At 42.0% G+C, this 24,404-nt stretch overlaps 1 protein-coding gene across 1 annotated transcript in view; it reads left to right on the forward strand.

Moving 5' to 3' along the window:
• Positions 1-24,404, forward strand: part of LOC122120802 (engulfment and cell motility protein 1-like) — a 124,011-nt gene that overhangs the window by 13,135 nt on the left and 86,472 nt on the right. The window contains 1 exon segment of the mRNA XM_042695027.1: positions 20,309-20,359. Within this exon segment, the coding sequence (XP_042550961.1) occupies positions 20,309-20,359 (51 nt within the window).

Raw genomic sequence — 24,404 nt, forward strand, 5'->3', positions numbered from 1 at the left:
GCATAGATGAGAAGCAAGGAGAAAGGATAAATGGAGCCTTTAAAGTCATCAGTTGATCAAGGCTAACACTCTACTTCTGGCTTTTTGTTAGTTAATTGGAGGTAAGAGTGTCTAGCTTGGAACCTGAATCCTCATATCTCAGCCTCCTGATTAGCTAGGATTATAGGCACATTATAGGCACTAGTCTATAATAGTTTTGATTCTAAGGAAAAATGGGATCAAGTCATAGTCCTGAAATGTCTGCCTTTAAAAAACCTCTGACTTAGTTCTTTGATAGCTTGGCTTAGGGCTCTGGTAATACACTAGTGTGAGGAAAAGTGTTTATTTCTTCCCACGGAGATGTCTTCTTGATGAAGTGTTTTGCTCAAATGATGTAATGTTAATAAATAGTTATCTAACTTATATCTAGTTATAACTTCCTCTTTACTTCTAACAGGATAAAGTTAGCCCTGATTTTAAATACCAAATGCTTCTAACATATTGACAGAAAAATAAGTTAAAAATGTCTGTCATGTTTTCAGATAGATCTGGTCAAGGCTGTAAAGGAGGAATACTTTATTTGCCCAGATTTGACAAGTTCCTATGTGCTGGGATGAGAAAGAGAATTTAGGACACATTCTCCCTACCTAGAGTTTTGAGTCTAGGGGTTGATTCATTGGTACTGCTGATTACTGAAGGCATCAGGATTGGCGAGATTATTGGGGCTATGGTTTTCAAATCACTTAGGTTTATAAGGTGACCAGTCTGATTCTACATATATTGAAAAATCTTCAGAATAGTCTTTAAACTCTTATTAAAGCAGGGTTGTTGAGACAGAATTCACACATCTTTTAATCTAGCCAGGTAGAGTATACACTGGTGGCTATTCATTTTTCTTTTATCTTTTTGATGGTGCTGGAATTTGAACTCCGCTTGGTAATAAGCAGGTGTTCTCTTACTTGAGTCATACTCCTAGCCCTTTTTTCCTTTATTTATTTTCTGAGTAGGCTGTCACTTTTTGGCAAGGGCTTGCCTGGACCACACATTTATACTTAGCCAAGCATCCCATATAGCTGGGATGATGGCCACACACCACCCTGCACAGCTTTTTATTGGTAGAGTTGGGGGGTAGCTCAAGCTGGCCTTGAACTTTGAGTCTCTCGATTAGTTTCCCGAGTACCTGAGATTACAGATGATGAATGTTAGCCATTGTTCCTAATGTGTTTTCAGTTTCTGCAGTACTTTATTTATTAATGATATTTTTACCAGTGTATTTCTTTATCTTCTAAGCACTAGCTGTCAGACTTAAAAGTAGAATGAGATCCCATTCAGGCCTCTAAGCCCAGTGATGAGACATTTTAGGGGGTGTGGGCAGGGGTGGGTGTGTTTGAAGCCTTCTGGCAGGAGTTGTGACCAGCCTCTGGTTCTTTCCTCCAGTTCCTACAGGAAGTGAACAACCACATTGTGGTTCCTCACTGGATTCTAGGCACACCCTTCCTTTTTACTGCCTGAGCTGGGGACTCATTGTGATTGGTGTCCACTGTTGTAGGGAGACGGGAGCCTTCTTACTTAGGGTGGACATCGCTGTCTAGCCCCAGCGAATCTCTTCAGGTTTATTCTCTGTTCACCTCAGCTTTCTCCAACCATGTTAATATTCTCCAAGTACACTTGCTTTGTCTCCCTGGTGTAGCTTTCCTAACTTGGAATTCAGTTCCACCTCCCTTCCTTCTTCCTCTCCTGTTCCATTTCAGACTAGGTACAGAGGATAAAGAGACAACAGACAGGAAAATAACCACATTTCAGGACAGCCATCTCCCTTTCCTGTCTTAGTCTATTTTCTCCTGCTTAAGCAGGAGACCACAACTTCTGAATCATTTGTTTTTTGGAGGTCGGAGACTAGGAGAGTGAAGGTCAGGAGACCGCATGTTTCAAGTGAGGGCTTTCTTGTTGCAGCAGTCATAGAAGTAGATGGAATTGCAGGAAAGCACATACAAGAAAAGGCTAGATTAGGGTGAACTGGCTTTTCCAGGAAGCCACTCACTCCACTACCTATGTGTACAGCCACTCCTGTTGAACCAACCTCCAGCACCCCTCAGATCAGGTCTCTGCACCTCATCATCCTGCTTTGGACCCCACCTTCCTGCCCCAGTCTGTTATTTGCAGATTATATTTCCCACATAGGAACTTTGGGGAACACATTCAAACCATAGTATCCCTTTGGATCCTAGGTTGGCTAGGTTACCAGAAACCTTGCCTTTTTGTCTTTTGAATTATCTTTACTCCAATTTGGCAATTATTTTTTAAATTTAGCATCTGCTAGATCTCTACCACTTTTCTCCGAGTCTGTGGGAATCATTGTTTTTTTTAGTCTTTTGTCTCTGGGGTTCCTGGTTAACTTAGCAGGACACACATGTCTTCATTATTATGCTGAATTACTGTGTCACTGTGTGATTTGTATTTTGTCCTCAATAGGATTCTGCCTGATGATTGAAAAATAAAACAACATAAGAAGATATGACTTAAGTGGTAGAGTGGTAGCTTTGAGCACAAAAATCTCAGGAAAAGGGCCTAGGCCCTGAGTTCAGGCCTAAGACCAACACACACACAAAACATAACAATAACAATAAAATAAAAGAGTAACCACAATGAAAAACAACCCTATATGTTCCTCCCTAATGTCTTACTTGGTTCCTTGTACATGCTATGTATGTGTTCAAAGATTATTGGGTGCATGCCTTGCCATTTCTTTGTAAGATAAAAAAGCACAATCAATTGCTTAATCAATTCTGTATGATGGTTAATTCAGTTATCATTCTCATTTGCACAGTGGAGGAGTTGGGGAGCAAGCAAATCCATCTTAGGATTCCTCTTACATCCTAAATCAGTGCTTGGGAGTTAGTTTGCCTTTAGTTCTCACACCTGATGAAAAAAATTAACAGAAAAAATAAATTACATTAAGATTCATGAACATATAAAATCAGTGCTGGACTGATATTGACTGCAGGTTTTTTTAAGGGACTTGTGAGATGTTATAACATCATAAGTAAATCTTGTCCCGTGGATATAAACAGCTTTTATTTGGAATAAGCGATGTATTTTAGGAAATGTGGTCACTTGTGGAAACTTATCTCTTGTGGCAATAATGGTTGGTAGGGAAATAAATACAGAGATCACCTCGTGCCTTAGAGTGTATATATAACCTATTACCAAACAAAACAATGGCAACAGTTAACCAAGTTGAAAGGTAGCAAAGAATCTCTAATAATGTCTACTTTTAATATACGATCTCTTAGTTTTCATTGTTCACTCATCAGAGCTAGCCTCTATGGCCCACGTCCAGTTCTTTTGTTAATGCTAGAGACCAACTTGTGATTGGGGGAGAGAGAATTTCCTCCCAACTTCTGTGCTTGCACAATTCTGTGAAAGTGAGTTTTTCTCTCTTTCACCCTGGGCTAGGGTCCATTAGTATTCGTGTGGCTTACCTTCCTTCAGTTCTTGATTTCACACAGTGGGCTCTGAGAATCAGTAGACACAGAGAAACAGATTTGTGAGTTTACAAAAATACTTCAGACTTTCCACCAAGGAAAACATAGGCACTGGCTTAGAAACCTTGATTGTATTCCCCCTGACCCCTAACACTGTTGAAAAGAAATGTTCTAATTGCCTTACTTATATAACTGTAACCCCTCTGTACATCACCTTTACAATAAAATAAAATTTTAGAAAAGGTACTCTATTCACCTGACACATTTTCCAATGACTAAGAAACAACTGGACTTGTACGTGGGCTTGGAAGGGCACAAATTCAGATTAGCAACCATTTTCCAAACAGGAAAGACACTGAGCTAAGTCACTACAACCTACATTGGCATGTTTCTTATCAGAAATTCAAAAGATATTTAGTAGTATGTAATCTTTCAGAAGATACTGGATTTTCCCCAGCCAAGGGCAGGATAATGAGTCGTTGGCTTCTGGTTCTCAGAGCGTGCCCAGGATAGAATGTTACATATTTCTTCTAGGCTTCCTTGACTCAGTCTTAATCCATCAAGTACACTTTGTGAAAATCGAACACATGCATGCACATGTGCACATGTGTGTGCACGTCCCTCCCTCCCCTTCAATTGTCCTGACTTCCCCGGGTGCTATCCAGCCCTGACATTGGCCTTCAGCTGCCATTCCCTATCCCATCCATGCCACCCTATCATTATCCTGCTGAAGCTGCTTGTAGTGACTCAAACTGGCAGTGGACTTTCTGAAGTCTCTGAAAACATTTCCAGAATTTTCTAATGAAGAGTTTGAGGAAGGGATGGAGGCTATCATTTTCGTTGGGTGTTTTTGCTTCAGAGAGGAGTTGGAAGCCTATGTGCTTATTTCAGAGTGAAGCTAGAAGCTAGACATCAGTTGAGGGGGGAGAAGAAGGGCAGTGACCGCCACCAGCATTACTCAGATGTCAGTGGGTTTTATGACATGTTATTTAATGTTGACCACTGATTGTTGGGTACAAGCTATAACAGGATGATTACAGAGGCAGCTGACTTTTCTTGGTTGGGCTCCCTTGCTAGTGTTTGGTAAGATAGGGCTGCTTCTAGAATTGCAGGCAAAGATAAATGCCAGAGGTCATGATAATTCCATGTTCTCCAGTTCAGCTATTAAACCAATGAATACATTGACTCAGCTACTAAAACATTGAGGCTCAGGGTTCATAAAGAGTGACACGTAGGCTGCTCTCAAAGACAGGCTCTTGTTTTCCTGCAATGATGCTAGCAACTAACAAGGTGGGGGGGGACAAAAAGTTGCTATCAGTAGACAAGATTAGTTTTAAGCTTGGCTCTGCTACTCCTCACAAATGTTTAGAAACTTACTTGCAAATCTTCAAAGCACAATTCTGGTCATTTTTATGCTTTGTTGTATTTTTTTTTTTTTTTTTTTTGGGTCCCGGTCGTGGGGCCTGAACTCTGGGCCTGGGCGCTGTCCGTCAGCTCTTCAGCTCAAGGCTAGCACTCTACCACTTGCGCCACAGCGCCACTTCCGGCTTTTTTCTTTTTGCTTCTGTGGTGCTGAGGAATCGAACCCAGGGCCTCATGCATGCAAGGCAAGCGCTCTACCACTAAGCCAACTTCCCAGCCCCTGTTGTATTTCTTTTAAAGGAACTGTTAGCCTCTGCTTTTCAAAGTTTTGGACTGATGACACAATGTGTACATTGTGAGTGTGTACACATGTGCACATATGTGTGTATAGGGTAAAGATTATGTGTAGGGAAACATTAAAGATTCATGAAACTATTGTTGTAGATATTTTTAGTCTGTATTGTATTTTGTTCTCTGTTTTGACAATGTGTGTTAGAACCCATCATGGTTTGATGAAGGGTAAAGGATGTCTTTCTAGTTTGAAAAGAATTACTCTGCTCCTCAAGGTCAAAAACACATGTAGATCTTCTCTCCTTTGTCCTTCAGTTGCCCTACAATAATCATTTAATGGCTAGTACAATACCCCGAGGTCAGACACAAGAGATAGACATGAGAAAAAAAATCCTAAAGGAAGAGGAGGGATGAAAGAAAGGTAATCAGTTAGGTGGATGGAGTGAGCAGAGAGCCAAGGGTGGTGATGTTGCTCCACCTTGAAAAGAGGTACTGTATGTCCATGACTGTGCAGTCAGGTACTCTGCCACTTAAGCCATGCTTCTCATCCCTTTTGTTCTAGTTACTTCTAGCATAAGGCCTCTCTTTTGGCCTGGGCCAGCCTGGGCCATGATCCTCCTGTTTATACTTCCCATAGTAGATGGGATGACAAGCATGCACCAACACACCAGATTTTTCTGTTGAGATAGAATCTTAGTAACATGTTTTTCCCAGACTGTCAAAAATGCTATCCTCCTGATCTATGCCTCCAGCAAAGCTAGGATCACAGGAGTGAGATACTAGTGCCTAGCTTGATGAATATGATTCTCATGAATGTTTGATAGGTTTTATACATAGGTACATATCCATCCATACTATATAGAATTGTTTGGGCTTTCAAATTTATATCATTAGCTGGATGCTGGTGCTGTAATCCTCGCTACTCAGGAAGCTGAGATCTGAGGATCCTAGTCTGAAGCCAGCCCCTATAGGATAGTCTGTGAAACTCTTATCTCTAGCTAACCACCAGAAAACACAGCAGTAGAGCTGGAACAGTGCTCAGGCCCTGAGTTCAAGCCCCACAGCAGATGAGAGAGACAGAGAGATTCAGACAGAGAGAGGGGGAGGGGGGATTTACATAATCGGTAGCCTAATGTAGGAAACCCTTTGTAATGTGATTTTTCCCCTCTGAGAACTATTTTGGAGATGGATTTGTGTGGTGTCCCCATGGCATGATTAACCCATTTTCTTACAGATAATCCCTTGTTTTCTTAACTTTGTCATTACAATAATGCTGTGTTGTGTGTGTGTGCTTGTATGTATTGTAGAATGTAATCTAGAATAGATGTGAAAAGCCTTGCTGGAGAAGTGATACCCATCACCCCTTGGGTGGACACTGCCTTTCCCTGCCAGCTTCAGAGCCTCCCACAGCGGGCAGGGCATTCAGCTGCCTGCATGTCGTGTGGGTATGGCTGATCTTTGCACCTGGGCAGGGTTGCCACTGGCTTCTCTTGGCTGCAGTCTGTCTTTTTCCAGTCACAGAGGTGGAGCATCTTTTCCTGTGCTTACTTCCTCTTCAGCTTTCTCTTCCGAGCCAGGCTGCTTGTGCAAGCTCAGTTTAATTGTGCAGAGGCCTCCTCTGTGCTTGCAGATTTGCAGGATGGGTTCATGGGAGGTGGACATATATTTGTTGTTGTATGTATTGCCACACAGGCCATAGCTGTTTTATTAAGAAGTATTTTTCAATGGTGGCTCTTATGAAGACATTTTAATATGACATCCTAATTGAATTAGCTAGTTCCCTTCCCTTCCCTCTTCCCCTCTCCTTAGACCCTCCTTCTCTTTTCTTCCTTTTCTTCCTCCTCTTCCATCTTCTCTTCAGTCTCCTCCTCTTGGTCCTCTTCCTCCTCCTCCTCCTTTTATTCTGCCAGTACCAAGATTTGAACTTAGCCTTGCACTTGTTCCACTTATTTGCTCATGGCAGATGCTCTACCATTTGAGCCACACATCTAACTTGTTTGTTTGTTTTTGCTGGTTAATTGGAGACAGAGTCTCACAGACTTTTCTGCTCAGGCTGACTTCAAACTTGGTTTCTCTAGATTGTCTCCTGAATAGCTGGCAACCCAGGCATGAGCTCTTGGTATCCAGCTGCATTTTTGTTCCATACTGATTTCTTTTTTTTAAAAAAATAAGCTTTTTATTGTGAAAATACTGTACAGAGGGGTTACAGTTACATGAGCAAGGTAATGAGTACATTTCTTATCAAGCATTGTTGCCTCCTCCTTTGTTTTTTCCCTATCATCCCTTCCCTCCCATCTCCACAACTACACTCCCCCCTCCCATACTGATTTCTTCCCTTTGGACGCAGACTCAGTATGGAATTGCTGGACCAGATGGTAACTCCATTTCTAGCGTTATAAGGAACATTTCAACTGTTGTCCCAAATGTCTGTAGTAATACTGCATTCTCACTACTTGTGTCTAGCTTCCTTTCTGTGAATCCTCATCAGGATTTGTTGTTGTTATTTGTCTTTTTGCAATAGCCATCATGACTGGTAAGATAGTATCTCATTTTGATCTTGATTTGCATGTGGTTTCTCAACACTTTTGAAAGTATTGGTTGTTTAACTGTCTTCTCACACATAGTGTGCTTGCTACTCACTTATTTAGGAAAATCTCCTTAGATTGCATTTTCTCTTCTGGCAAAAGGAAGGGAAAGAGAAAAGGTAGAACAGTGGGATTCAAGTGGCAGTCCATCTATTTACTACCCTGTACTGTTGAGTTGGTTCCCTTCCGGCTGAGAGTCTAGACCTTGTTTTCTGAAGGGCCCTGTCCAGTCTCTCATACAGGGACCCTTCTTCTTGGGACTCTGAAGGCTGGATTTCTGAGTGTGGTTCTGGACTTTGAGCCTCAGATGCTGGGAGCTGTCCCAGCAGGAGTCAGCTGATGGCTCATTACACGTGAGACTCATCTCACACACGCCTGATAGTGGAACTTGAGCAATGTTCTCGCTTCTCTCTCTTAAAAGATGTGTAGAGACACATGCACCTTGGAATAGTCATGAAGTAGACAGGGAGGGAAAGGAAAGATAGTTTGAGATTTGTTTGTAGATGGGAAGAGAAAGGGCAATTCTATTCTTTTTTAAAAATTATTTTTATTTGAAAATGCTCAAAACAGAGTACATTTCTTTTTCGACATTGTCAGCCCTCCCTGTCTCTGTTTTTCCCTCTCATCCCCACCCACAAGTTGTATAGTTCATTTTCAACAGAGTGTCTAGTGAGTATCATTGCTGCGTTTGTTCATCCTTTGTCCCTCCATTTCTTTGCCTCCCCTTACATTCCAAAGACATATAAGAGAACAAACAGAACAAAAAGAAAAGAAAACAAAAACAGCAGAAAAGAAAAAATGCTCTTGTTTTCATATCCTGAAGTTAATTTCAATAAATATTATTTTATAAGCACCTTTTTAGATGCACATAGGCATTATGCCTTTCTATTCCCCTCCAGAGTGTCCCCTTTGGTCTCACTGTGTGTACATGCTAGAGACCTGTATAATATATTATGTCCCAGTGTAATTTAGATCCAGCTTCTGCATATGTGAAAATAATGTGTTGTTTGTCTCTCTGACCTTGGCTTACTTCACTTAACATGATTTGTTCTAGGTGCATCCATTTCCCTGCAAATGACATAATACTGTTCTTTCTAACAGCTGTGTACAATTCCATTGTGTATAGGTATTACGTTTTTTGGATCCCCTCATCTATTGTAGGGCATTTGGGCTGTTTCTACACTTGGCTATTGCGAATCGTACAGCATTGAACATGGCTGTGTAGGTGTCTTTAGGGTATTCTGGCTTATGGTGTTGTGGATAGATGCTCAGGAGTGGTATTGCTGGGTTGTAGAGAAGATCTATATTTAATTTTTTGAGGAACCTCCAGACTTCCATCCAGAGTGGTTACATTTCTACCAACAGCGATAGGGTTCCTTTCCCCCCACATGTCCCCTAACATTTGTTGTTTGAATTCAGGATGTTGGCCAGTCTAACTGGGGTGAATTTCAGAGTTGTTTTGATTTGCATTTCCTTTATGACCAGGGATGTTGAGCATTTCCTCATGTGTTTCTTTACCATTCTTACCTCTTCTTCTGAGAAGTGTCTCCTTAGCTCCTTTGCCCATTTAGTGCGTGGTTTATTAGCTTTGGGAGGAGTTAGTTTCTTGAGCTCCTTGAATATATAGGATATTAAGCCTTTGTCTGATGTACTGCTGTTAAAGATCTTCTCCCAGTCTGTTGTCTGTTTTTCTAGTTTAGTAACTGTGTCCTTTGCTGTGCAGAAAGTTTTTAGTTTGGTGTAGTCCCATTTGTCAAGTCTCTCCTATCTGCTGTGCCCCTGGGACTCTTTCCAAAAATTGTTTCTGCCTATGTCTATGAGTTCCAGTGTTTCTTCTACTCCCTCTTGCAGTAATTTCAAAGTTTCAGTTTATCTACTTTGAGTTGATATTTGTGCATGGTGACAATTAGGGACTCATTTTTAGTTTTTTTTTGCATATGGATGCCTAGTTTTCCCAACACCAATTATTGAAAAGTCTATCTTTTTCCACTCTATATCTTTGGCTCCCTTATCAAATATCGGATAACTGTAAGTATATGGTTTTATTTCTGGTTATTTCTGTTCTTGAAGATGTAAGTGGCCTCTTAGCTTCAGTGTGTAATATATTTTGATTATTTTTCCAGGCTCCACTAGGATTAAAACACCTATTCCATTCATTTGAAAGCATTGGTCGACTGCTCTAGGCACTGGTGATGAACAAAAGTTGATGTCCACTATTCTGTGTGTATGTGTGTGTGTGTGTGTGTGTGTGTGTGTGTGTTTGTACTGGCACTTGAACTCAGGCCCTCATACTCACTTGTTTTTTCACACAAAGCTGGCTCTTTACCACTTAAGCCACACCTCCACTTTTTAACATTTTGCTGTTTACTTGGAGATAAGATTTGGATTTGTATGAGTAGTGTAAAAAAAGGAGGAGGCTACAATGCTTGATAAGAAATGTACTCATTATCTTGCCCATGTAATTGTAACCCCTCTGTACAGTATTTTCACAATAAAAAATAAAATACAAAAAAAAAAAGATTTGGATTTGTGTGTACTGATTGGCTTTGAAACTCAGTCCTCAGATCTCAGGCTCCTGAATAATTAGGATTATGTGCATGAGCCACTGGTGCCTGGCTAATGGCCACTCTTCTTTGAATATATATTCTGGTGAGTGTGGAAAAAGACAGGACATTTTTAGAAAATGAACAAAATATTTGTTTGTTTGTTTCTTGGGTGCTGGTGCCTGTCTTGGGACTTGAACTCAGGACCTAGATACTGTCCCTGAGCTTTTTTGCCCAAGGCTAGTGCTCTACCACTTGAGTTCCAGCTCCACTTCATCTTTTTGGTGATTCTTGGAGAGAAGAGTTTTGTGTACTTTCCTGCCTGGTTTTGAACCCTAGCCCACAGATCTCAGCCTCCTGAGTATCTAGGATTATAGGTGTGAGCCACAGGCAACTGGTGAGATATTTATTTTTTTAAAAGTGAGTAACATGATAAAGCTACAGAATCACAGTATCGTGGCTGTTACTATTTTGGTTTATTCTGAAAGGCTGATCTGGAATATAGTTTTAAGAATGGGTTAGAAATATGATCTGGCTGGGTTCAGGTTTATAATCAGCTGGATAGAAACAAATAAGGCCATTGGCAGAGGGATCTGGCAGCCAAACTGGAGATGTAAGGGGCTTAGTCTTCCAACCATGTGAATCCCCACAAACTAGGCAGGAGTGCTATTGAAGGTTGGTGTCAATGTCAAGGCTGTGCATCCATACATTTTGTCTTTTCTCCCTGACACTATCTTCATTTCCATGCAAAGCCCTGGCTGTCCATCCTGGCCGAGGTACTCTCTGTAAGGATTGTCTCTAAGATTGCCCTGGAGCCAGATCCTAACATTCCCAGGAAGGGGACAGCTTGTGCCATCCCTGAAGCGTGTCAGAGCACCCTGTGTGATAGAACAAAGGACAGGACAGTGAGCTGGGTGGGAGAAGGCTCCAGAGAGACCTTGGCCACGGCCACCCCAGTCTGAGTTTCTAAACCATGAGAGGAATCTGGGTTTTTTTTGTAACTGTGATGAAAAGCCATTGTTGTAACGTCTTGTCCTTGAACGTGTAAGAGAATAGAGTTGCAGTTGTATTAAAATCTTACTATGGCAAGAAACCGTAACAATATAAGTAGTATCTGTGCCCCTATGTCACTGAGCGAGATGAGAGATATTTGCTGCTTTCATTACAGTTACCTTAAAATGTTACTTGTTTCTTCAAGGTATCTTTCAGTAATCTACAGAGCTTTCTAGTCAACATATAGGTTTATGAGTACAATGCATCTTGATCAGTGGCTCCCTATCTATTGTTTTCCCCTTTCTCCCCATCTTTCCTAGCCCTGTTCATCCCTTCCAGGTACCTGGTTCCATTTTTCACATCTAAAATGTCATTTATGACCATTACATTTGATTAGGGATCATGCTGATTACTAGAATTCCTAACAAATCTTGTTATTTAATCTTGTTTATGAATGAAGAAGTCAGCAACAACAGCCTTGAACCACATCTGAGGTGCCACCTGTTTCTGCATATTAAGTGGCCTGGAATGTGGCCCTATCCATTCATCCATGTGTCACTGTTGTAGCTGATCCCTCCTGTCCCAGTACACTTAAAATACTGTCTGGCTCACACAGAAGACGTTGTCTCAGTCCTGCATTGATTGTATAGCACTATGAAACCGATTAAAATATTGGGATGGCTCTTTGGTTTCTTAGCAAGCATCCACATTTTATTTTATGTTCTTACAAACATTTTGAGAAGAGAACCAGAGATTTCAACAGATTCCCTAAACACCCAGGACCAGAAAGGGAAAAGCAAAGAGAACCCTAAAAGTCTACTGTCTCAGGCCTGGACATCAAGTATGCCTCCCTGGTCTTCTTCTTCGGTCAGAGATTCTCTTTCTCAACCTGGGGCAGATTTTCCTCTTGTCTGGCTGCAGAATCTGCCTCTTCTTATGAGTGATAATTGGGCCTTTGCATATTTCATGAGCATGTCAAGCAGAGCCCTTATTTGCACTGTCTAGTTTAATCCTCACGGTGACAGTGTGGGAACTGTCTTCAGGTAGCAGTGTGGGAAGGGAGGCCCAGAGACACTGTGCTCAGGTACAGTCGCCCTTCTGCATTTGTGGTCTCTGCTTAGACGAATACAACTCAACTCACCCTGGGTAGAAAATGATTTTTAAAAAGGCCTCCAGACTGAGTATGCACTGATTTTTTTTCTCCTTGTTGTTGTTACACACAATCCAGTCTAACAACATAGCCTTGACACTGTATTAATTAGGGATTATAAGCAATCTAGAGATAATTTAAAGGACATGAGAAGATCACATGGTTCTATTCAAGTACTACACCTTTTTTGTTGGTGTTGGGGCTTGAACTCAGGGCCTGGATGCTGTCCCTGAGCTTTTCTGCACAAGGCTATAGTGCACTAACACTTAAAGCCACAGCTCTACTTATACCTTTTTTGAACAATGAGCTTGGACATCTGTGGGCTTTGGCACTGAGAGGCAATTATATCCATTTACTATATGCCAGGTACTCAGATTATGAGTATATGTTGTGTCTCAGGAATGGCACATGCCCAAATGACCAAGAGTTATTGAACCTTTTGGGTTTGCCCTAGGCCCACCTAACACCTGGTGTTGCTACTTAGTGTTGCTAGGTTATTTCTGTTCTGTGGGCCATGTGGCCCTATGTAACTTCATCCTGGCCATGCTCCCCTGGGTGCTTCACATACTAAGTCCCTTAGCTCTCAGCTGGAAGTGCTTGTACTTGTTGTGTTGTTGTTTTGGTGTTACCTGGGTCTGGCCATGGAGGTGGCATTTTTCTAGCTGAAGTAAATGTCCTTGGCAATCCCTGCCAATGACCCTTTACAACTTTTTAATTTATTATTTTTCAAGCATAAACATCTCCCCTGTCAATACAGTTTTTGCCTCCAGACTTGGTGGCTCTCTGAGACTGTAGGCATTACCTTATCCACTGAAACTCAAAGGTAAATATTTGCACCTTGCCCTTTGATTGGTGGCTAGGTTAAAGTTGACCATAGTGGGAGGGGCTGGCCAGCAGGGCTCTATCCCTAAGAATAAATGAAGCAGTTCAGTGTGATTCACTTAGCTTGGGCAAGTTTGTCTAGAACTTGCCAGAAGTTACTTTCTGTCTTAATCATGTAGGCCATCTTTTGGGCTTCTTCCCCTCCCTCCCTCTCCTCCATCCCTCCCACTCCCCTCCCTCGCTCCCTCCCTCCCTCCCTCCCTTCCTTTCTTCCTTCCTTCCTTCCTTCTTTCCAAACTTCCTTTTTTCTGTCCTTCCTATCATTAGTAGCATTATACAGGGATTACCTCGGTGCCGGTATCTCCCAGTGCACACACTCATTGTATCCTGAACTCTTGCTTCCGTGTAGTTTTGTAACCTGACTGTGTGACTTTGCAATGTGATGACCTATGTTTCCATAATACAAACCATTTTTTTAAATAGCTGTATATCATTGGCCTGCTTTAGTATAATTACTTTAAATTTTCCTTTGTATGGGGACCATCTGGAACACTTGATATATCAGTCAGGGTCCAACCAGAAATTATACCATTATTTATTTAAACAGGGGATGTTCAACTTAAAGAACTGGCCACTAGTCAAAGCTGGTTAACAGAACAAAGGGGCTGAAATGGCTCTAGTAGGTCTAGATGAAACAGATGCAGAAAAGAGCCTATGTGGCCTGTCTGAGGACAGGCAGCATTGATGTTAAAGTCCCTGAGAGTCTTACCTCCAATTAACCATCAAGAAGCGGAAGTAGACCTAGCCTAGACAAAATGCTTATGCCCTGTTTGAAGCCCTAGGACCAGAACAAACAAAAAGTGTGAGGTAGTGGGGGTGGGGATCAGACCCTGCTTCTCCCATGGGGTCCTCGCCACCTCCCTGTGATGCAAAAACTGGTCTGAGGACATAAACTTGGCCAGATGACCTGTGCTGGGGACCTTAGAATTGACTCCTAGGTGACCTTAGAATTGACTCCCGGAAGGGGGAACAGGATCTAGGGGTACAGGAGACCTGAGGGCTTCCGTGTGGATTCTTCTATGGTGGGAGCATTCTTCTTGACCCTGGGGGAAATTTTTCCAGTGCATTCTCTTGGTACAGGTTAAAGTTCCTCAGCTGGAAAGTAACGGTAAGCCCTAGGTCCATCTTCTGTGTCCCAAAGCACATCCAAAGGGAGATGAATTTTGGGTTAAGAAGCAAGAGATGAATTTTGGGTTAAGAAGCAGCAAGCATGTAACTTGAATCCTAAAGCGTACATTCAACTCCAGTGTTTTTACAAGATAAAAATTTAAATGCTGGCCCTAACACTGTTAAGATAGTCATATTACTCACAACCTGACTTAGGGAATTGTAACCTCTTTGTACAACTACTTAATAATAAAAATTTAAAAGATATGCAGATTTTAAAAAATTGCAAATGCAATTTGAATTTGGCCTTTTTTTTAAAAGGATCTTTGTTACACAAAACAAAGTCATCCACCAACAATGCATCTCTAAACACAGTCCAAGAGATAGGAAAGGAAAGGTGGACATCTTCACCATAGACCTCACTCCTTACTAACTTCCTAGGTCTGGCTTTCTCTTCTGGATTGTTTAATTTGAGATATGAGTGCCCAGAGCCAACACTTGCAAGGTCAGGACCTGTGCAACTGCTCAAAGCCTCCCTCCCCTGGCTCAGTCTCCTCAAGTTACTTCTTATGACAGATTTATTTCCCTAACACACTTTCATTCTATCAGCAGTATTGCTCAAGAGCCTCAAATGTTTCCTCTTTCTTCATTGTACTAGAATTACAATAAAATAGAAAAGAATTGACCTTTAGCAAGGGCTTCCTAGCCTCCATTCTGTTGATAAGGAAGCCAAAGTTCATTGACATGTTCAAGGTCATACAAGACGGCAGTTGGCTCAGGCCCAATCTGCAGCTTCCTTCCTCCTACTCGGTCAGGCTTTCCAGCCACAATGGGCCCACCATCCTTACCCCATAAAAATAGCCCAGCCCAGCACCTGGTCGGAAATCCAGTTATACTTGACCTCTTCTCCTGCTGTGCAAGGGTGCCCAGCCACTGGCTAGATCCAAGGCCAAGACTCAAATCTAAATAATTACCTCATGTCACTTCAAAAAAATTTGAGTCAATACATCTTTTAATGTTAGTGGAATCTGGACGTCAATCAGGTTCTGTTTTGGCTTTTGGATCATGGACCTAAGCACCAAGCACAAGGGGTGATAGTTATTCAGTCCTGTCATGCGAGGTTGGCTAAGGGAGTAATTAGTAGGTGGTTCTGTCTTTTTAGCTGTAGAAGACATATGAATATGCATGTTCCTTTAAGGGAAACTGGTTTGTCTCCAGAAAAACATTTCTCTGCCTTCAGAAGTATGTGATCAAAACCCAGAAGGGGACAGTCTCCTGATGGTCTTTGGGTCAGCCTTGTGAGATGCTGGTCCATTCCTGGACTCCTGGGAGCTGCCTTCCCCTTCCGTCCCTTCATTCTGAACTTGATCTTGCTACAGAGTGAGAGAGATCATCCATTCATTGGGGAGCAAGCACATTCCTGTTCTGGGTTCACAGACCATAATGGGTGGTTAACAGATAGCGTTTAATACCTGTCTCGTTCTTTTCTTTTTTCTTTTTAGAATTGAGCACAGGATTTTTCAGAGCTCTATACAGTAAAACCATTAAAAGAGATGGACAACTGAGAACAAAATCTAATGGAGAGGGTGAAAGAAAAATTAGGAAATAAGTCAAACCACATTTCCTTCCACTGATAGATAGACTATGATGTGAAGATCTTGTCCCCAAAAGGTCCAGTGTTAGTTATAGGAAAAGTATTTACAAGAGTTGACCTCATTTCCTTTTTCCTTCTTCTACACACTCACCTCTGCCTTTTTCCCCTTCCTGGTTCTTTGGGGAAATCAGATTTTATTTTAGGGTATTTTTAACATTCCTCCTTAAATGTCAGCTCTGTGGTCCTCTGTCTTGAGGCTTTTCTCTGTATCCTAGCAACTGGTATCCTACAAGGTCCTCAACTGCTTCATTAGCCTGAAGGGTGAAGATCAAGCAAATGGGACCCCGAAGGGGTGAACAGGAGCAGATTTGCAGTCAAAGCCAGTCTCTGGAATGATTAAGTAATGTGGCTGAAGAAGACTTACTGGATAGCAGTGCCTCCAAACTAAAAGGCTTCTCTCAGCCCAGAGATAGGGGGAGGCCAGGATGGTGGAAGGGGTGGGGTGGTGAGGAGAAGTAGAGAATTGCATCCTTGAAATCATAGGCATGTCCTTTGCCTGGAAATTTCTGTTGTAATTGCTAAATCACAGTAAGGGGAGTAGAAATTGAATTTTGGACCAGGTGACACCATTCTTCATTTGTCTGATGAGGTCAAAAGTTGGCATATGGAAGAACAAACTTCAGAGGGGGAGAAATTGGACAGAGGTGACGATTTTCTGCAGGACGTTATTATATGCTATCTACATGGATGCTGAGTGGATGGGTTGCTTCTGCAAAGAAATGCAGAGCCCCTGTGGATGGCTGGGGAAGGTGGGGGCGGTGGAGGGGGTACAGCGGGCAGTGTGAGGATGACAGCAGGCCTTGGGTGCCTTTCCCTGGATTGTTTGTCATCCTTCTGCATAATGTTCTGCTTTTTTCTTCATTTTTGAAGAGCTAAAATGAGTTTTGTTTACTGCAGACTTTATCACCTCAACATTTAGAATACTTATTCTGTGTGTGTGTGAAAATCTTAGGACAGATTTTTAAGATTTAAATTAAAATTTTCATCTTTGAATTGATACATAAAACATCAAAATTGTATGTGTTTATGGGGTACAGGATGATGTCTCTATATGTATATACATAACATGATGTTTAAAGTAGGCTAGTTATATTTACCTCCTTATATTTTTCTTTCCTTTCCCTTTTCTTTTTCTCTTTCCTTTCCTTTTTTTGTGCCAGTACTGTAGCTTGAACTCAGGGTCTTGTGCTGTTCCTTACCTTTCCTCATCCATTTAAGATTAGTGTTCTACTGCTTGAGCCATACCTCCATTTCTGGAGTTTTGGTGGTTAATTGGAGATGAGTCTCTCAGAGTCTTTGGCTTGAACTTTTATCCTCAGATATCAACCCCTGAGTAGCTGGGATTACAGATGTCAGCTACCAGCACCCAACTCATATTGATCATTTCTTTATGATAAAAAATACTCAGATCCTTTCTTCTACCTATTCTTGTGAAATATTCGCCCTACCGTGCATTAGCACACAGGGACTTCTAGCTGTTATCCAACTGTAACAGTACTTACTGATTGATCACTCTTCTTCTTCTTCCCTTCAGCACTGCTGCCCCTGGCCTATGGGATCCACCATTCTATGCACACTTCCAAGATATCAGTTGTTTTAGGTTCTACAGGTGAATGGGACCATGTACTGTAGTCCTGTGCCTGCCTCATTCAGTTAACATAATGACCTCCAGTTCTATCTATGTTGTGCCACATGGCAGAATTTCATTCTTTGTTTGGGTGAATAGTATTCCATTGCTATATAATGATGTATTTGGGCTTTCCTGTGTAGTAGTGCTTCTTCCTCTCTCTCTGGGAAGTGTTGTGTGTGGCCGGGGAGAGACTTCCTTGAATACTGCCTGCACTAAAAGCGTTTGATCTATGTTTTCTCCTCCTTCACGTCTCTTCATTACACACCTGGCCTGGTATATTACTGATTACTTTCTCTTTTATACTGATCACTTTTTCTTTTTGCTGACCCCTTCATGGTACAGATGCAATGATTACACGACAGTTTCTCTTACTTTATTGAGTGTCCAGAAGATAGAACTTAGTCCTGTCTGTCTATAGCCTGATGTGCAGACTTTGCCATTTATTTACCAATGCTTATTGCATGTTGACTGGGTTATACTAGTTTACCATTCTCCATAGATATAACAATGGAGTGGGATAAACTATCAGCTCACAGAGGTGACATTCTGAGGTTGAGGGAAGATGGCTAATAAGCAAAATAAATAAGTAAAATCATATGCACAGAGTTCCATGTGTGGATATGTGTGCTCGCGCACACACAGAGCACAATGCTTGGAGGACTAAATTAGCAAATGCACCTCTACAAGGGACAAAGAGGATGGGGTAAAATTAATTGAGAATGGCAGGTTCTGATGTAAAGCAGCTCTACAGAATGTCATTCTGGCCATGCTGTTCTGCATACAGAAGAGATAGGTGTGTGTGTGTGTGTGTGTGTGTGTGTGTGTGTGTGTGTGTGTGTATGTGTGGCTCTTTGTAGGGTAGCAGAGATTGTAATGTGGTCATACAAGGTCACAGCATTGTACTTTTCTAATGGATGTTAGTTTGTGCTTAGTAATAAAGTTATTTTTCCCCCTGAGTATTTGCAGTGTGCCAGGCACTGCTTTGAACTTTTCTCCTCACATGGAGATGGGGAAGCCCCAGCTATACCCACTTTCCAAAGGGGAGGGCCAGGCCAGAGGGCGCTTCTGCTGCTTATGGCAGTGTTATACAGCTAGAAGATGACAAGTGCTCCAACCCCAGTATCTCTGCTGTGATTCTGGTGTAGAATCTACAAAATCGGAACCACCTCCTTTTTCTCTTCTTCTTCTTTTTGGCGGTACTAGGATTGGAACTCAGGGGTCTTGTGCTAGCTAGGCAGCAATACCACTGAACCATGACTCTAGCCTGGTTTTCACTGGTTATTTTTAGGCTAGGGTCCTGCTATTCCAAACAAAAACCTTCAGTTCAAGCTGTGAGTTCTCTGCTGGAAGACAGTGTCATTGCTGGTCACACTAGATGTGCAGGTCTGCCATCCCAGATACATCCTAGGGCTCTGGGCTTATAAAAAAAAAAGACGCTATGTTGGAAATGAGCAGTATAGAAAGGACCTGGCAGTGTAGCTCACATGGTAAAGCACCTGCTTAGCAAGCATGAACCCTGAGTACCTCCAATAAAGAAATAAAAATTACAGCTTTATTGAGATATGTTCCAAGGCCCCCAGAATATACCTTTAAAGTGTACTTTATTTGCCGGGCGCTGGTGGCTCACACCTCTAATCCTAGCTACTCGGAAGGCTGAGATCTGAGGATCATGGTTCAAAACCAGCCTGGGCAGGAAAGTCCCTGAGACTCTTATCTCCAATAAACCACCAGAAAACCAGAAGTGGTGCTGTGGCTCAAGTGATAGAGAGCTCGCCTTGAGCTGAAAAGCTGAGAGACAGCACCCAGACCCAGAGTTCAAGCCCCACAACCGACAAAAAATAAAAAAGTACTTTTTTTGTTTTTTGGTGGAAAATGTATTTATGGAATTGTGCAACCAGAAACAATTAATTTCAGAACATTATCATCATCCCATTATAAAAAAACAACAACTTGTACCCATTAGCAGTAGCTCCCCATTTCTCCTTCCTATCAGTCATGCATCTACTTCCTGTTTTTATGTATTGATTTGTCTTTTCTGGACATTTCCTGTATGTGGGTCCACACAACATGGGCTCTTTCATGTTTGGCTTTTTTTACTGAGTGTAATACATTCAAGGGACATCTATACTATAGCACCCACCAATGCTTCTTGCTTTGCACTTCCTAGTGAATGGATGAACAAGCCTCATTTTGTATGGCCACTCATTCTTAGAGATGGGCATGGGTCTACTTGTAGATGGTTAATGAACAATGTTTCTGTACACATGTATATACATGTTCTTTATATGGCATATGTTTTCAGTTCTTTGGGCATATGTTTTCAGTTCTCTTGGCTATAAACATAGGAATGGAATTTCTGGGTCCTATTCACTGAGTTTAGTGTTTAAATTGACTTCTTTTTACTTGTGGGATCTGCATCCTTACTTTTTGCAAGTGAAAATAAATTTACTTCCTTGGTGCTGAGTGTTGTCAACAGCTTGATATAACATGAACACATCTGGGGCCCAGGTTAAGATTCTGTGAGCGAATCATGTAATCATAAGTATGTTTATTGTGTAGAGTTGATGCTTGACTATATTTGTTTTGTTCTCTTCCTAGCTTCTTCTTACTCTAATATTCACCCAATTTTTTTTCTTTTCTTTTCCAGAATCGCAATGAAATAAAAAACGGCACTATCCTTCGATTAACCACATCTCCAGTAAGTTGATCTTAGTTGGTTATTTCATCTTAAGCTGCCTACCCTCTGGGTCTGCTGTATGTGCTTATAGAATGCTGTTTTTTGAGAGTGACTGTACTCTAAAACAGAAAGTCCCTGGGATGTCCTCATGGGCAGAGTCTAGTTTAATTGGAAGTCTCTCCAGTTTATTTCCCATGGCAGAGGAGGAAGGAACCTATTCCACTGTGAACAGAGAATGGATTGGGAATCATGGAATTGGAGTTTGGTGCCCATCTCAATAGCTCTTCCAGTACTGATGAATAACTTGGCTATGTAGATTTTTTTTTTTATCATCTTCTCTGAGCAAATTCAGAGAAACAAAGCAAGCCAAACCAAAAACAGGCTGTTTCTTTATTTAAAGTCTATGGAGGGGTGGGGGGGAGAAAGGTGGGTGGGAAGAAGGGAAGGAGGGGGAAAGAGAAGGACAGAGAGAAAGACAAAGACAGGTTGAATTTAAATATTTCCTAGTGTTGGTCAGTGATGATGAAAATTGATGAAAAAATGGATAAAAATTGATTTAAAATAGTAAATGTTGGGCCATTTAGGCTGTTTCATGGATGCTAATCAGAACTCATGCATATCTGCGCGTGAAAGCTGTTGAACAAGGTGCCTGTGGCACTTGGCAGTGAATGGGTCTTTCTTGTTTCCTGGTCTAGTTGGGGTAGTAACCTTAGCATATTTGAGCCATATTGTTCCACACTGCATTTCCTTGCTTTCCTAGAAAACACAAGCAGCACAAAATATACCAAGTATTACTATTTCCACCCCCACAGTTGAGGAAAACTGTCTATCTATCATTTCCAGTTGTCACACAAGCCATGTAATAGGCTAAAAATAAATTTCAAAATGGAGGAGAAAGCATCTGGCTAGAATTAAACTGTGGGGAGTATAACTACCACAGATCCATCTTGTTGAAAATGGCATTAGAGAGGTTTAAAAACTGCTAAGTATTTTGCTTTCATTTAAATTGGCCTATTAATTTTTTAATTTTTATTTGTATTGTAAGGCGATGTGCAGAGGAGTTAGAGTTACATGAGTCAGGCATTGATTACATTTCTTTTTGGACAGTGTCACCCCCTCCCTCATTTTTTCTGTTTCATTTTTCCCCTCCTCCGCCCCCCGCCCCGATTCCCCACGTTCTATAGTTCATTTCCAACACAGTGTCTTGTGACTATCACTGCTGAGTTAGTTCACCCTCTGTCCCAGCATTTCTGTGCTTCCCTTTCCCCTCACCAAAGCTGATAAACTTACATACAAGACGTAAGTATTTTATCCTAAGACATCTCCAACCTAAACATAGGGATGGGCTCAGTAGACAGAATGACTGGGTTGCTGCAGCCATTGCCCGGTGCCAGCTTCCCTGCTTCACAAAAATGATAGTTTGCTGTCCTTTTTCTGTGGGTTGAGTCATTTTTGTCTGACTTCCTGAAATTAATGTGAATTAATACAAATGTGACCCTTGGAGGTGAGCATTTCATTTGTGCTTTGCATTCTTATTTATCCTGCTCAAAGCCCTTCATCTGCTTGCCAGGCAGGGAAGTGCACACCGTGTCTTTTGTTTCCTCTTAGAAAGGCTCAGCATTTTCTCTGGCCATCTCCAAGCCGAAGAAAGAATTGGTTCCCCTCACTGGGGATTCAGTCGCTCTTAGAAAGGAGGTTCAGTGTCAGGGAGGAGAGGGTGGTGTTTACAGCATCTCCAGGGTGGCGTTATATTTTTTATTTTTTACATTTGTTCATTTTTATTTTATTTTTTATTTTATTTATTTATTTATTTTTGTCGGTCGTGGGGCTTGAACTCTGGGCCTGGGCGCTGTCCCTCAGCTCTTCAGCTCAAGGCGAGCGCTCTACCACTTGAGCTACAGCGCCACTTCCGGTTTTCTGGTGGTTTATTGGAGATAGGAGTCTCACGGTCTCTCCTGCCCGGGCTGGCTTTGAACCGTGATCCTCAGATCTCAGCCTCCTGAGTAGCTAGGATTACAGGCGTGAGCCACCAGCGCCCGGCTTGTTCATTTTTATTCACAACCTGTTTTTCAGTACAATTTTCCACCTGTTCCCATTTGCAGTCGGGTTATACAAGTGCTAAGTGGCAGAAAGTTCTGGAATAACTACACCAAAGAAGGAAAACAAAGCAAAGCTGTGAGATAAGTTGCATGTAGCAGGCCCCAGAGCAGCATTTTAACTCTGTGGAGACCTGTCATCTCAGAGCAGGGATTTTGGAAAATATCCTTCACATTCCCAGCTCTGTTAATGGAAAGATGGTAGAGATAGCAAGCAGGATGCCGCTACAAGACAAGACTGGCTTATGTTTCCAAACCTGGGGCAGTTGTGGACTTTGACCTGCAAGTGTGCAGGCCTTGGGTTACAGTGTCTGAGACAGCACACCAGACTCTGCATTTGAAACACTGCCTTGTGCTCTGTGGATGGACACAGAGTCTGGAATTGGGCATTATGTCACAACAAAATATTTGGGATCTGAAAATGTCATTAATTGCTAGATTACTTTCTGTAATTTTGTTTAAAATTGAAAATTGAATTGAGAACTACAAAATATGGGTCACACATGGTAACTTGTGTGTGTGTGGAGGGGTTCTTGGGGCTTGAATTCAAGGTCTGGGCGCTGTCCCTTAGCCTTTTCACTCAATGCTAGTTTTCTACCACTTGAGCCAGAGCTCCAAGTCCAACTTTTTAGTGATTAATTGGAGGTAAGAGTCTCATGGACTTTCCTGCCCAGGTTGGCTTTGAACTGAGATCATCTGATCCCAGTCACCTGCATAGCTAGGATGAAAGGCATGAACAGTTGGTACCTGGTTAATTCATTATTATTTTTTTTTTTTTGTGCTTACCTTGGGGCTTGACCTCAGGGCCTGGGTACTATCCTTAAACACTCGTTTGCTTAAGGCTAGTGCTCTACCACTTGCACCACAGTTTAGCTATTGGAGATGAGTCTCATGGATTTTCCTGACCAGGCTGGCTTAGAACTGTGATCTCCAGATCTCAGCCTTCTGAGTAGTGAGGATTACAGGTGTGAGCCACCTGTGCCCATAGACAATAAAAATGAATTAAAAGTGAATTTATCCATCCATTTTTAAGAAAAGATTACTGTGAGGAACACAGAAGAAGGTATTTTGCTACTTCAGGATTACAGGCATGGGCCACCAATGCTCAGCTGTGCTAATATTTAAAGTTCATGCACCTAGCAAGCTGAGTTCCCCCTCCTGGGAGATAAGACACTAGCATGCATACACCGGTACACACACACACACACACACACAATCGTAGGTAATGTGGCCATGCTGAGTTGTGCTTCTATTCTGTGGAGGTGGTATTTCCATTTAAGCATTTTTTTCTCCTTTTATATTTGTTTCCTTTTAAGTAAGTGTTTCTGTTGGTCGGTCTCCAATTGAAGTAGAATGAATTAGGTATAAATTCTGTCTACCTAGCTGTCTCTTTTTTTATTGACATTTTTGTTAGCAAAAGTTCTTTTGGAAAGGTACATACATAGAAGAGCCAACAAAATGTCCTTTGCACAATAGACCAGGCAGGACTTATTGTACCCCAGCTGGGAAGTCTAGGGAGTGATTCGGAGACAGAACTGGGGTTCTTCCAGTCTTCACACAGAGAGGGTACATTCAAAGTGATTTAGAAGCCAGGTTCTGGTGGCTCAAGCCTATCTATAATCCTAGCTACTCAGGAGGCTGAGATCTGAGGATCACAGGTCACAGTTTGAAGCTAACCCTGGCAGGACAGTCCATGAGACTATCTCCCCCCCCCCCCCTTCGGTCCATTATGGGGCTAAAACTCTGGGCCTGGGTGCTGTCCCTGAGCTTCCCCCCCCCCCACCCCAAGGCTAGTGCTCTACCACTTTGAACCACAGCTCCATGTCCAGTTTTCTGGTGGTTAATTGGAGATAAGAGTCTTATGGACTTTCCTACCTGGATTGGCTTTGAAACCACCATCCTCAGATTTCAGTCTCCTAAGTAGCTAGGATTATAGGTGTGAGCCACCAGTGCCTGGCCTCTAGAAGTGG

This window comes from Dipodomys spectabilis, unplaced genomic scaffold (genome assembly GCF_019054845.1).
Source record: "Dipodomys spectabilis isolate Male_0828 unplaced genomic scaffold, ASM1905484v1 ptg000178l, whole genome shotgun sequence".
NCBI lineage: Eukaryota > Metazoa > Chordata > Mammalia > Rodentia > Heteromyidae > Dipodomys > Dipodomys spectabilis.